This window comes from Xenopus tropicalis, chromosome 3 (genome assembly GCF_000004195.4).
Source record: "Xenopus tropicalis strain Nigerian chromosome 3, UCB_Xtro_10.0, whole genome shotgun sequence".
Classification (NCBI taxonomy): Eukaryota; Metazoa; Chordata; class Amphibia; order Anura; family Pipidae; genus Xenopus; species Xenopus tropicalis.
The window spans coordinates 136601435-136617313 of record NC_030679.2 but is presented as its reverse complement, the minus strand read 5'-3'; the positions used below and the strand labels follow the sequence as shown (position 1 = coordinate 136617313).

Below are 15879 nucleotides of genomic sequence, written 5' to 3'. Positions count from 1 at the left end.
TTGGTCAAGATCCTGCTGCAGGGATGTCACATCCTGGATAGAATTGACTGGTCTGCAGAGTTTTGTGTCATCTGCAAACACTGATACATTACTCATAATACCCTCCCCTAAGTCATTTATGAACAAATTAAACAAAAGTGGACCCAGTACAGAACCCTGAGGGACCCCACTGAGAACCTTACTCCAAGTAGAGAATGTGCCATTAACAACCACCCTCTGTACCCGATCCTGTAGCCAGTTTTCTATCCATGTGCAAACGGCTTCACTAAGACCAATAGACCTTAGCTTAGAAAGCAGTCGTTTGTGGGGAATGGTATCAAATGCTTTCGCAAAATCCAAATAGATTATATCTACTGCATCCCCACTGTCCAGCTTCTTACTTACCTCATCATAAAAAGCAATTAAATTGGTCTGACATGACCTGTCCTTCATAAAGCCATGCTGATTACTGCTCATAATGCCATTCTCCACTACATAATTTTGTATGTGATCCCTTAACAAGCCTTCAAATAACTTGCCCACCACGAATGTCAAACTTACAGGCCTATAATTGCCAGGCTGAGATCTTACTCCCTTTTTAAATATGGGAATGACATTCGCCTTCTTCCAATCCCTAGGTACCATACCTGATGAAAGAGAGTCTGAGAATATCAGAAACAAGGGCCACTGCAATTCTGCCCCTAGCTCTCTCATTTATATCTCTCAGTATCTTCACTAGTGATGGGCGAAATGTTTCACCAGGCATGGATTCACGGCGAATTTCTGTGTTTCGCCATTGGAGGATTGTTTCGCAAAACGGCTGAAAAAGTTGCAGCGGAAAAATTTGCCGCATGTCCAAAAATTGTCACCAGCGTCAAAAAAGAATAGTCGCGGGCGTCAAAAGAATAGCCGGGCAACTAAATAATAGCCGTGCAACTAAATAATAGCCGCGGGCGACAAAATAATATTCGTTCGATGAAATAATAGCCACGGGCGACAAAATAATAGCCGCAGGCGACAAAATAATAGCCGCAGGTGACGAAATAATAGCCGTGCGACAAAATAATAGCCGTGGGCGACAAAAGAATAGCCGCGGGCGACAAAATAAAAGCTGTGGGTGACAATTTTTTTTGCCGCACAACATTTTCGCTCATCACTAATCTTCACTTACATTCCCATTTTTGCTCCTAAAGTTTCCATTTCCATTGGATGTCCTATAGGCTAAAGGGTTTCCAGTGGGTTTTATAGTACAACCAGGGCAGTAGCTGATCACATTAGAGTTCTGCAGATAGTCGAGTACCTGCAAAAAAAGTGAGTACCCTGCAAGTATGATTTTCAAATGCAGGTATAGATGTAGGTCTGCGGGTCATGGGTCTTATCTATATTTTTTATCTTATATTATATTATTTATTTAAAAAAAAAATTCTACTACCACCCACATCTGATGATGTCACTTCTGGTTTGCAGCAACAGCACTTCCTGTTCAATGGTGGTCAGTGGGTCACAGATTGGGTGGCGGATAAGGCAGTTGCGGGTTGGGTGGCAGGTCCAAGTGGGTAAAAACGCATGTTGCAGGTCAGATTTGCATGACAAGGGCAGCGTCAAATTTGTAGCCCTCTATATCAACCCATTACACTTACCCTTTTACCTTTATTACCCCTGCCCAATACACTCACACGACAACCTTTGTGGATAGAAAAGGCCGCAGCCCGTTTATTTGCAACAGTATAAAATTTGCCATTATTACACACAGCCCCATTTAACAATAACACATTAATGAAATTAAATAATATATCTTAATCTCTTGATAACATAATAACAATAAGCCGCTGAAGGCTGCTTTGTGGAAGCTGTACCTGCCCCCACCGCAATCAGTTCCTTGAGGTTAAAACCCCCCTTTCTCTAACCCCCACTGCCCCATTTACCACCGACCTATGGCTGCAATCCCTAGCCTCAGGCCTAACCTTCCGCCTGTTTCTCCTTTGGCTCTGGAACCCTCGGGAGGGTGGGAGCTTGTTAAGGCAAAATGGCCACCTTCCCCTATGCTCCTCCCCGCCTATCTCATTCTTTCCTCACTTTAGCCAATCCCCCACAGGACAACATTACCCATACTCCCTAGCTCCGAACACTTTCCTGGGCCTTTTTCCTATCCTTGTCATGGCCCCGTACCCTCAACTCCTTCCTCGTTCTATTCTGGGGGCCCCCGGTTGCGAGCCGCGGGTCAGCTCCGGTTTTCAAAAATTGGTTCCGTGCAGGACTCTAGATCAGATCCCAGCTATCAGTGTAGTGCAGGATTTTCTGATCAGCATATTTAGATTCAAGGAAGTGAAAAAAAGTGAGGAAAATTAAACTTTTAGGAGCAAAAGTTGGTTTTATTCCAGTGAAATAACTATACAAACTACTATACAAAAATTATCTGGGCTCCCCTCAAAATCAAATATCACTCAACATGCCCATGAATCATGACTTACCCTTGATTTTACATCTGGGGGCAACCACTTACCCCTCTGGTGCCCCCTGTATAGAGGAAGCCGAGGTGGATCTGCTTCCGTTATTATTATACCACTGTTCCCTTCTGCTTTGGGTCTTTGAACCTTTCATAACTTTATCATTTGATTTCCCCACTGCTTGCTTATTATCCATAGAAGTACAATCTATTAAACTAGAAATTCCCACACTGGGTCTCTTGGGGCACAAAGTGGTGGGTAGAGTCGCTGCTCCACATCATTAATAAGCACCGTTGTGCTCCATTCATCAGAATTAGCAACCGCTGAACCCATGATCCTTAATGAATTGCATCACTATGTGCCCTCCATGCTTGTGTAAATGACCTGTTTTGTGTCATCTTGAAAAAGCCAGACCTTTCCTTCAATATACACTCACCTAAAGGTTCATTAGGAACACCTGTTCAATTTCTCATTAATGCAATTATCTAATCAACCAATCACATGGCAGTTGCTTCAATGCATATATTTCACAATCTGCTCAGTTACTGTGTATGTTACTCAGTATGCGGCAGTCCTGTGGGCGAAAATGCCTTGTTGATGCCAGAGGTCAGAGAAGGGTATTAGTAAGGTGTTCCTAATAATCCTTTAGGTGAGTGTATCTCATATCACTAATCAACATTAAACCAACCGGACCCTGCAGGAAACCCGTGGGAGCACCACTGGCTTTGTATTGTCACTCATACCATTAATAACCGCTTTAGCTAAAGTTGCCACAGTTTGAAAATAAGTTCTTAACTTCCGATACTCTTTCAGTATAATAGCGCCTTTCTGTTATTACTTGTGAGCCTCCCAACACAGAGCTCCAGGCAGGGCTCCTTGTGCAATGATTCTGCTTTCTCTAAAATAACCCCCCCCCCCCCCGAACTCCACTGAGCTGCTTCTTGTATGAAAATTACACTTATATCTCTCATTTGCTCAGCACTTTACATATATATAGGACTTAACTTTTATGTTTAAGGCTGTATACAATATAGCGGCTTTCCTCCGACTAAAGGTCCCCATACACGTTAAGATTTGTTCGCTTGGCGCCAAGCGAGCGGATCTTCACCTGATATCCCCACCTACGGGTGGGCGATATCGGGGAGCATGTAGGCTAATTCAAATTATATTCGCGTTAATGGGACAGTCGGTTCGGGGACCGCATCAACGAGCCAATGGGGCCCCCGATCCGACTGAATGTTTTAATGAGCCAATCCATATCTGATCGATTTCAAGCCAGATATTGGTCGGGCAGGCCCCTTGTTTCTGCCAATACACGGGCCGATTGTAGCTGCCGACCTTAACCCTTCGACTATTCAAGAGTCTGGATAGAGAGAGTGACCCATTGGGATTTGTTTTTTAAGCAAAGTTCAACTCAATGTTTTTACTTAGTTGTTCATATTGCTGAAATCCCTATTATGTGTGTAGAATTCAAATACTGTTTACTCAATATAACACAAATTTTACAATCAATTAGTGACTGGCCAGCCTACCAATTCTTACACATTAAAATATAAAATAGAATTTATAAGACCACTCAAAAGTAGGGTTGCCACCTGTGCGGTTTTGACCCGGACAGGACAGTTGTCGGAAGGGCTGCCCTGGTTAATTAGGAAAACCAAACTGCACTCCATAACAGAGCAATGAGCTAATCGGTGATCGCCATATAATAGCTCCGCCCTGTGACATCACAGCCCCACCTCCCGTGACGTCACTACCTCCCCTGCCCAGCTAAGAAAGCCGGGAGAGGTGGCAACCCGACTCACAAAGGTTTACTAAAGATTATCGCCAGAATTGTCGCCACATATAGACAAAATTGTTTGCAATTTTTATCGCCACCTGGAAAGTGAAATAAAGGCAGCGAAAATTAGTGATTGCACTGGGGAAAAATAATACTTCTAAATATATTATTATTGAATTAATTAAGAATGATCAATATAATGTGAAAATAATTGATTCCTGAAATAAGTATATTTAATAATACATTTATAAATTGCTAATAAATACTTAGAAATAAATAATATAATAACAATAATATAATATAAATAAACTAGCAGTGAGGCAGGTTATATATAGGCATTAAGGTTGAACGTATGTCTTTTTTCAACCTAACTTACTATGTTACTATGTAATAGGCTTATAGACAATTTTTACAAACCAGTTTTACAAAACAGATGCCTTAATATGAAATGAACTATCTGTTGATTGAGTTTCATTCTAAGGGTATAGTTTCCCTTTAATGCAATAACACAGAGTGCAGAGTCCATTTTGTCATCTTCGCACCCTGCCTTCCACTTCATGACCCTGAGCCCTTATGACAAATACACAGCTTTATAAATAGGCTCCAACTTCTATACAAATATGTGTCTATGCATTAACTAGACGCCAGAGTGACACTATAATTAGCGTGTAATTAGATAACGCCAAGACTGCGTCTGTAGGCACAAGCCATCTGTTACATACGTGATAAATAAGCAAAGAGAATTAAGCATATAGATTACATATTTGCCAGACTGGTCAATATTACAAATGGTGACTGCCAGCCTTAATAAGCCCTCTGTTTGTAGATACATTGACCTCACGTCACAATATTATCTGTTCCATCATCATCATCGCTGTATCATAGAGCGATTAGCCCCATTATGAGGGGTTGCTAGAGCTGGGTCTAAAAGTCAAATTCCGTACAACAGTTGTGCATCAGCGCTGATGTCTAACGATTTGCCCTTATTGATGGAGTATTTGTATTGATAGTGAATTAACTATATCCGACAGAATGTAGGCTTAGTTGGCCGTTACAGATTGCTCCAATTCAGTTATTGGAAGAGTGATATTAAGGTGGTCATTAGGCTCCATATCACTGGCCACTGACTAATGTTCTAATATAGTCAGTAAGGGAGTAATATTTATGTGTTTATTAGACTATTGGCCCATAAGTAGCATTAATAGAATATTAGTACAGGCAAAGAACTATAAAAGTCTATATTAAAGACACATAGGCCCTCTCTACCAGCCCTGACAGAAGGGTAACATAAACACACACCTCTTTAGAGGACATTTTGTGATGCACCCCCACATTATTTAGTAGGTCAAGGCTTGAAATGGTAAGGATCCCCCCTACATTCTAAGAGAAATGGATGTCATAGTCCCACTCATGGGATAAAACGAGAATGAATGATTTATTGGGCACTCTACATGGACCAACAGGTTCCTTTCTGCCATTAAATCCTATGTGACAACCACAGCCCCAGCATTATGATACCCTCACAATACTTGGCCAACCTCAGCTCCAGCATTATGATACCCTCACAATACTTGGCCAACCTCAGCCCCAGCATTATGATACCCTCACAATACTTGGCCAACCTCAGCCCCAGCATTATGATACCCTCACAATACTTGGCCAACCTCAGCCCCAGCATTATGATACCCTCACAATACTTGGCCAACCTCAGCCTCAGCATTATGATACCCTCACAATACTTGGCCAACCTCAGCCCCAGCATTATGATACCCTCACAATACTTGGCCAACCTCAGCCCCAACATTATGATACCCTCACAATACTTGGCCAACCTCAGCCCCAGCATTATGATACCCTCACAATACTTGGCCAACCTCAGCCCCAGCATTATGATACCCTCACAATACTTGGCCAACCTCAGCCCCAGCATTATGATACCCTCACAATACTTGGCCAACCTCAGCCTCAGCATTATGATACCCTCACAATACTTGGCCAACCTCAGCCCCAGCATTATGATACCCTCACAATACTTGGCCAACCTCAGCCCCAACATTATGATACCCTCACAATACTTGGCCAACCTCAGCCCCAGCATTATGATACCCTCACAATACTTTGCCAACCTCAGCCCCAGCATTATGATACCCTCACAATACTTGGCCAACCTCAGCTCCAGCATTATGATACCCTCACAATACTTGGCCAACCTCAGCCCCAGCATTATGATACCCTCACAATACTTGTGAGCTCCCACCCTTTCTCCAGGTTAAAGTTCACCATTAGCCAGATGGGGCTCATTTGATATATCTGTGCCTCATTGTACTACGACATCGTCACTAGGATAATAATGGTGTGGTCATATAAGATGCATTATACATGTACTTTAAACAGGGGTTGGAACTGTATTGGAGGAAGTCAGGTTGTCTACAAACCCACTGCTGGCACCCCTCTATTTGTTTTATTTTCCAATCCTCAATTCTGATGATTAAACTCCAGTCGATTTTAGCGTACATCACTCATATAATGACTTCTAACAAATGACTCATGGCTATTACTGGATGCTCTCTCAGCAATATAGTCATTGTGAAAGAGAGTAATTTAAATTTAATTGTAGCTTAATTATAGCTTGATTCCCGAACAACCAAGTTTTCTTCCTAATTCACATTTTCTTTTTTTTTTGGATAAAGAATGATAGGGCTGGCTGATGTCCACTTTCTCTGCAGTCTACAAATAATGGGTGAGATTTGGTTTGATATAGGGATGCGACCGGGACCGCGGATTTGGCAGAAACCAAATCCTTATAAAAAAGCCAGGATTCGGCCGTATTCCAAACCGAATCTGGGATTCATTGCATCCCTAGTTAGATATGGTTTAAGTCTATGGGCTGTGAGAGAGTTACTGAGTTAGGAAGGGTGCCAGGGAGGAGAGGCTTTACAAACCTGAGAAGAGCAGGGACAGCTATGATAAATCAAGTTTTTCCTGTGTGTTGTATAAAGATGCATGGAAAGGTGGTACAAAAGGTTTAGAAGCCCCAAGAGCTTGAGTCAGTCAAAGGTTTGAATCACTAAAGTAATGCAAATTCACATCAGTCATTGACTGGACTGCAGAACCTAGACAGACTATGACCACTGTTGACCAAGGTGTAGCAGAGGTGATGGGCCCAAGACACAAACAGATTAAACAGTGTATCCAATGCCACGCCTGACTGGATTCATCCAGGGTTCCTGACATTTTCAGCAGCTTTTCTCTGTATCGTTGTCTCTCCCCACAGCAGTCTATCTACTCCCCGCTTTGCTCAGTCTCTTTTATCTACTTTGTGCTTCACAGCAGCCTCTTTCTAAACAGTCACTTTCCCTCCAAAAGTCTTTCCAGGCTTGCGTATGATATGATAAACAACCCAATATCTTAAGATGCCTGTGTATTTACTGTCAAGACTCTTAAGTAGGTCCTGGCCCTGGTCAATGAACGTCTGAGTCACTAGGTCCTGGCCCTGACCAATGAGAGTCCGAGCCAGAACAGCAAATCACATCAATGCTATTAAAATAAAATAAGTCAGTGCAGTAAAACAAGATCATCAGTGTTTTCTTGTTTCTATGAGTTACTAAAACTGATGCAAACTTTTACTACTTGACTTGTTAGTCTGTTGTATCCGATCTGGTTACCTATGTACTCTTGAGCATGTGTGCTGTAACTGTAAACCAAGGATTCTTAACCTATGAGTAGTGATGGGCGAAATGTTTCGCCAGGCATGGGTTTGCGGCGAATTTCCGCGTTTCGCCATTGGCGGATTGTTTCGCGAAACGGATGAAAAAATTTGCCGCGGGCGACGAAATAATAGCCGCGGGACAAAATAATAGCTGGGGGCGACTAAATAATAGCCATGCGACAAAATAATAGCCGTGGGCGACAATTTTTTAATGGCGTGCGACATTTTCGCCGTTTCGCGAATTCTCCGCCATTTCGCTAATCTTTTGAAAGATTCGCGAATTTTTTGGCGAAGCGAAACGGGACAGATTCGCTCATCACTACCTATGAGTAAAGACTTGGGAAGCCATGTTGGTGAAGTTGACCACCGTGAACTCTTGCTTAATCTTATACAGAAGGGCGGCTGATTTTTTCATTTCATTCCACTTGAGCCCCCAGATGTGACCCATCATCTTCTGTATTTCCAGGAGAGAGAAACCTAGAAACTAGGCTTGTGCATATGGGTTTATTATCCTGATCCTTGAGGTTTTAACCTGCTGTTGTGCTAGGTCTAGGATGTGAAAGAAAAGGGCCACACCAAAGAAACCTTTGAAGGAAAGTTGGGGTTGCTTTACTTCCAAAGCTCCAAGCCCTGGGAAGTAGCTGCTAGCAGAAACAAAAAAACACAGCACTCCCAAAGTATCTGCTTGCTCAAAGAAATAGCACAGAACGTTTATGAAATAAGAGGAATTAGTACAGGATGTAGTTGGGCTTGGGAGGAAAAGCTGACATCCAGAATTTATTTTAGAAACGCAATCCAAAGAACAGAGAAGTACAAGCCGTATACAAACATTAGCATAACTTCCTTCCTCTTCTCATACACAATACACATTTCTAGTGTTGCATGGTTATACATCTTATTTATATTATCATAAAGTTATTGTATTAATATATAAACACGGGCAAAATATCTGTTATCTTAATAAAGTAAGCACTGGTGCTTAATAATATCATGGGTCCATGGTGGAATGTGTGTAATATCCCAATGTAGGGCTCCCAAGGTGTTAATGTCCCATACTGCTCAAGAAGTCCTGGTTATTTTACATATGCCCTATAGGAAGGATGTTTCTCCAACTGACCCAGGGATGCTGTGACTAGTTGCCATCCATAGGTTCTTTAATGGTAGGGAGAGCTTGACTCTTCATGTTTGGTCTCCACCTAGTTACAGGGATGTGCTGGGAGCATGGAGTGCAGTGTCAATCTTTGGACCCTAAGGAGATCAGCATCCTTACAGAATCGGGGGAACAGGGATCCTGTGAATGAGGGAATGGCAGTGGATAGCAGTTTCTGTCATAGAAGGAATAAGTTAGACAGGACATCTTAGAGGAGCCTTATTGGACCAAGGAGTAGTAGTGTGGATTTAGTTCTTGAAGATGACAACCACCTACATGTAGGAATCACAGATCCTAAAGGAACAATTTGTATCTCTTAGAGACTTCCTCTGTATTCATGGGGAGGGGGGGGGGGGCTGTAGGTCTCTGCATTCAGCACAGATACCTATACCAGCATGAAGGCAGAGTGCAAAGTGCAAAATATGTTTTTTTTGTACCCTGCCTGCCTTCCATGTTGTCAGTAACCCCTATGGTGACAATGTCTAGCCATAGGTAATATGAGCTTATACGTGTGGAGAATGCATGGATGGGATGGAGGATCATACACATATATATTTATATTTATATCCAACAGATGCCCACCACCTAAGTGGTGTGGGCAATTTGAAGCATTTCCCATTGGCCAAGCATGAGATAATCTCCTAAAAATGTAATTTCTATGTGCCCTCTGGTGCCTTAACTTTCACCTAAAATAAAAAAATACTAAAGGATTTCTATTTCATTTACAACTTTTCCGGACATGAACTCTGGCGCAAAACCGTTGTGCGTTCAGTAATTACTAGATACGAGATAAAAGAAGTCAGACTAAAGCTGAGTAGTATAGAAAATATTGCATTATATCCATCTCCTACTTATTTTATTTGTGTAGAAGTGAAAAGATGGGCAGAAGTGACGGCTAGGTTCTTGATTTGATGAGAAGTGAAGGACACTTGACATTATAGGAAATGAACAGGCGATGCTCAGATGAGCCCTGGCTGAAACTCAAAAGGTTGTATGAGTTGCTCTTTAAGGTAAATATTATTATATGTCATATTTCTTGAGAAATTCAGCAGCTGTTCCAGGTATCACTGAGATTCGTACGCCAGCCTGACATTCCTGTAAACCGGTTGGACAGCAAATTTATATTACTCTATAAATCAAAATCTTCTGTAAAATCAAATGTGACTGTTTAGGACTCGGCTTTATGGGGTGTTTTTGTCACCCCTACTTTTATGGGCACTGAACACGTAGTTCTATACACATGAAACGCCAAGAAAGAGACACTCTCTTCCAGGGTAAGGTCTTCTATTTTTAGTAATAATTAGAAACCAACCTAGTGACTTCTTAAGAACTCGTCTACTGTTGCTATAACTACAGATTAATATTTATTAGTTCCTCTCTAATAATATGGAATTATACTCATCCATCTGATAATCCCATGTTCTATCCAGTGCTGTCCAACTGGCGGCCCGCGGGCCGCATGCGGCCCTCGACCCCCCTCTGTGTGGCCCCCCCACCTGTCTGGCTGCTTTGATGGCTTAACTTTGTGTAAGCTTTAAATGGTATCAGTACTAACCTTAACTGGCCCCATGCATAGTTATCACCTCAGATTCAGGCTGTAAACCCTCCGTATTGTTTAAAAATGTAATCCCCTGTGTTGTTCACACCTTTTAATCTCTGCATTGTTCACCCCCTGCAGTGTTCACACCTCAGGCTCAGGCTGTAATCACTCACATTGTTCACCTATTCACACCTCAGACATTGTATGTACTGCCTGGCCTATGCTGCCTGTGTATAGGCAGCATAGGGTAGGCAGAGTATGGCACATAGGCAGCATAGGGCAGGCAGAATGCTGCCTGTGTGTGCCATATTCTGCCTACCCTATGCTGCCTGTGGGAGGTGAACCTGGCAGGGGTTTGGTCTGGGAGTTTGTTAGCAGTTGGAAATAGCCATTAAATGGTCCCTAAGGTGTGTAATTATATGCTGGGGGTTGCTGTGCTATCCACAGGGGAGGAGGAGGCGGCATATCGATTTAAGGGTGTGTCTTAATATGACATAATATCATTCTTTAACATATGAATGATGGTTGATATCCCTGCAGCGACCATTGTGACAAAATGGGTGTGGTTTGAAGTGGGTGTGGTTTAAAATGGAGGAGTGGCCAAAACTGTCTTCCATTAGCGGCCCTCCACCATGTATGCGAGAGAAATTCCGGCCCTCGGCACCGCAGAAGTTGGACAGCACTGTTCTATGCCATTGACGGCTGTACAAATAGAAATCATACATACGCTTTAGACAACTTGGGGAATATGTAGATATGGACTGAAGGATCGAGGGCTAGATGTGGCATCCTTACCAAGAGATTTTTATGGTCTCCCAGTCTAGCCAAGGCCTTCACTGAGATGGTTACAAAGTTTGGGTTAAAAAGTCCATCAAGTTCATCCCCTCCAAATGAACCCCAGTGTACATAAAATATAAACTAAAAGAAGAATTATGGTATTTTTTTAAGCATTTACTCACTTCCCAACGTGTACATAATCCTATGGAATCAATGATCCTACTATAAAATGCACTGCGAAGGGTACTTTGATGATACCTCATGTATCTCCCCATCTCCTTCATCTTCACAGCTAGTGATGGGCGAAATGTTTCGCCAGGCATGGATTCGTGGCGAATTTCCACGTTTCTCCATTGGCGGATTGTTTCGCGAAGCGGATGAAAAATGTTGCCTCGGAAAAATTCGCCACACGTCCAAAAATTTTCGCCGGCGTCAAAAAAGAATAGTCACGGGCGTCAAAAGAATAGCCGCGGGCGACGAAATAATAGCCGCTGGCGACGAAATAATAGCCGCGTGACAAAATAATAGCCGCGGGCGACGAAACAATAGCCGCGTGACAAAATAATAGCCACGGGCGACAATTTTTATTGTCGCACAACATTTTCGCTGTTTCGCGGATCTTTTGAAAGATTCGCGAATTTTTCGGCGAAGCGAAACGGAACAGGGATCAGCTCACAATATACTATATAATATGTATATAAACTACATATATATATATATATAGATTAAGAATAACATTCTTAATATAAGACTGATTAGTAATTAATTTAGTAACACATTACATGACAGAACAGACTACAAACTGTATTACTTTTCAGCCCTGAGACATTATATTCTAAGACATATGTAATCCCCCTTTCTGTTATTGTTTTGATGTTATTGTTTTGACTAAGCTTAGCTTCTCAACAGTAGCCCAGAGCACACTGAGCATGTGCAGAGTCAATGACACCCCAAAGGTTGCCAAACAATATTAGAAGATAGGGAATTGCTGGGGACAACTGTTAGGGCCTGGAACATTATTATTGTAGGTCTGCTGATCCTCTGGGCTGGTACAGTAAGATCAATTTATTAAAAAAAAAAATGTATTTCTAGTCATATAGTTATTTAGGTTTTAGTTCAGAACATTACATGTTGCCTACTCTATGGTTCACAGGACATATTGTTTTGCCCTATGATTTTAGTCTATAGTTTGGATTAACTGTGTCTTGTTCCTTTATTTGCTTTTCAGCCCACATTGTATCATTTTCCTTCTCACCACCAGAGGTCTCTCGACCGTGTGTATATTAGACTGCATCCTAATCACTTTATATTTTGTTTTTTTTTCCCAACAGGCGACGTATCAAGACCTGTCTCACCGTGAGTACTTTATGTATCTATTATAATGTTTTATTAAGTTCCAGGCTCTGTTTCACATTACCAAAGTGAATAATTTTTTGCCGTGAGTGCAGCTATCTTACATGCAACAAGTAGGGCTGAGAGTTTACTAACTCGGTTACTTCCCTTGTCTCGCTGAGACAGCTGTAATAGTAACAAGCAAAGGCTGGGTAACTATCTGCGATACTAGGATATCCTTCTGATGAAATACAGCACAGACACTTGTTATAATTATACCAAATGATTTCTCAGGATATCACTAAGAACAGTCTCAGAGATGTATTTGCAGCTATCCAATAGAAACAGATTCTGTGTTTCTGTGTATCCAATAGATTAGGCTGGCTCAAGGTAAGATGGATTCTTTTGGGATAAAATAAATACCTTCTTCTTTACGCTTATGGCACATGTAGCAAATACAAACACTGGTGGAGAAGAACCACAATCCATGCAACTACATTCAATGGAAACAGCCTGTTACCGGTGTTTCTCTGCAACCCCCAGGTTAAGGTGCTTCTCCTCTGGCTGAAGGACAAGGTGTTTTGTGAGCCTTAATTCTTCATTGGTAAAGTGCAAAAATGGTTTGATTGTCTTGATGGCCATATTGATTCAGGGAGTGACCTCTATTGAGTCCAGGCAGGACTGTTAGGACTTGTGAGGATGAATTGGTAACTGGTGGGGAGTGAAGTATTTGCCTTCTTCTAATTCATTTGGTAACGCTTTTTTGGAATGGCCGCACTTGTTGGAGTTGCGTTGTTTTGTATCTTAAATTTCAACTTAATGAAATGTATCCCATGCAATGCAGAGAAAGTGATAAATGTTGATGGTGATTTCCTGACAAATTGCTTGAATTACAGACAGTGCTCCATCTGTAGGCTTCTATCCGTGCTTATGTTTGTTCTGACTAGAGATGTAGCGAACTGTTCGCTGGTGAACTAATTCGCGCGAACATCGGGTGTTCGCAAGTCCGCAAATTCGCGAACTTTTGGTGATGTTCGCCATTTTGGGTTCGCCGCGTTTTTTTTTTGCGCCGCGTTTTTTCGCCTCGGTTTTTTCCGCCGCGTTTTTCCGCTTCGATTTTTCGCCTTTGCGTATACATAGGAATAGCTTGCGTTTTTTTTTTTGCCTTATTTTTTGGCGTTTTTTTTGGCATTTTTTTGGGCGTTATTTTTTGGCGTTTTTTTTTGCGTTTTTTTTGGCGTTTTTTTTACAAAGTATTTTTCAGAGAAATTTTTGCTTGATCCCCCTCCTGCATGCCACTGTCCAGGTTGTGGCACCCTTTAAACAACTTTAAAATCAGTTTTCTGGCCAGAAATGGCTTTTCTAGGTTTTAAAGTTCGCCTTCCCATTGAAGTCTATGGGGTTCGCAAAGTTTGCGAATATTCGCGAGTTTTGCCGAAAGTCCGCGAACGGGTCCGCGAACATTTTTGCCGATGTTCGCTACATCCCTAGTTCTGACAGAGTGACCTTTGGGACTATCAGTTTGTGCCCAAAAGCCCTGGGAGACAACATATTTACTCACTTGTCTTCAGGACAATGGGCAATTAAGTGTGGCCCAACTAATTAAGTGTGTGCATTTTCTGTTACATTGTTATATTCTGGTGCCACCATGTCTGATATTTTCATGGGGTACTTTTTATTTTTAAATGACACTGTTTGCATAGCAAATAATTCACTCTGCCATTTAACATTTTATTCTTGAACCACCAAATGTATTTGTAGCTGTAATATTGGTGTGTAGGTGCCATCTCAGTGCCTTGTGCCTGAGTCTGAGCTTTCAGCCAGCGCTACACATTAGAACTGCTTTCAGCTAACCTATTGTTTCTCCTACTCCCATGTAACTGGAGGAGTCCCAAGCTGGACTTGGATTTCTTACTATTGAGTGCTATTCTGATACCTACTGGGAGCTGCTATCTTGCTCCCTTCCCATTGTTCTGCTGATCGGCTGCTGGGAGGGGGGGGATATCACTCCAACTTGCAGCGCAGCAGTAAAGTGTGCCTGAGTCTGAGCTTTCAGAAGAAGCCAGCGCTACACATTAGAACTGCTTTCAGCTAACCTATTGTTTCTCCTACTCCCATGTAACTGGAGGAGTCCCAAGCCAGACTTGGATTTCTTACTATTGAGTGCTATTCTGATACCTACTGGGAGCTGCTATCTTGCTCCCTTCCCATTGTTCTGCTGATCAGCTCCTGGGAGGGGGGGGGGATATCACTCCAACTTGCAGCGCAGCAGTAAAGTGTGACTGAAGTTTATCAGAGCACAGGTCACTTGATTGAGGCACAATCATGTTTTCCCATGACTGTATTCCTTTAAACATGCCTGGGTGAGAGAAGTGACCACTATACAGTGTTGACATTATAATGTATATGAAGGACACTAATGTAACTGTTGCCTCATCTAAGGAGAAGGGGCTTGAAATCTTAAAAGAAGGTGGAGAATAAACAGTGCTCTCCTCCCCTCCTACCAAAGATTTAGTCCCCAGGTGCCACCTACACTACATATATAAAGTCTAAAGGCCACTTTGTACAATTTTCTGGCCAAAATCTACTGGTTTTGTGTGACTGACTACAAACAATTTCTAATGTTTCTTCTCTCCTTAATGCATTTAAGCTTCGGTGCCGATGGGGCTGTAATGTACGAGCTGCTGTTCTACAGTGATGGAAACCATGGAACGTATGTTTGTGATGCTCTGTTGTGCCGCCGCGTTCCTCCTCTCTGCAGTTATACCGGTTCAAGGTGTGGGTGCTCTCTTAGTAATGTGTGTCTCTCACGTAGGTCTCATTTACAAACTCAGAATGTGTGTAACAGTTACTTGTGTCAATACATGTTCCTTGCATCTCATCAGTGGTGCATTATTGAGTTTGTAACATTCTCTATGCATTGGGCCAAGGGCAGCCTCCTTTGCACCCAACTGTACCGAAACATCTTATGTATGAAAACCAATTTGCTATGCCATCCCTTGTTTTGGCCATTGGAAGATAGATTGTATTAGTATCATTAGGGAAGACTGAGAATCTATCCTTACAGGGTAATAACTGTATTTTTATTTTATTATTATTATTTCTGAGTGAGTAGACATTGAATCTATTCCATGTTTGTCCTTGCGAGGTCGATAATTAGGTTAC

The 15879-nt window shown here is 42.1% G+C and overlaps 1 protein-coding gene across 1 annotated transcript in view; it reads left to right on the top strand.

Annotated features, from left to right (window-relative positions):
* The window catches only part of LOC101733452 (cytokine receptor common subunit beta), a 57271-nt gene that overhangs the window by 21869 nt on the left and 19523 nt on the right, over window positions 1-15879 (top strand). The window contains exons 2-3 of the mRNA XM_012953012.3: window positions 12714-12738; window positions 15365-15490. Coding sequence (XP_012808466.1) covers window positions 15412-15490 — 79 coding nt within the window. The 5' untranslated portion in view covers window positions 12714-12738; window positions 15365-15411. The remainder of the gene's footprint in view (window positions 1-12713; window positions 12739-15364; window positions 15491-15879) is intronic.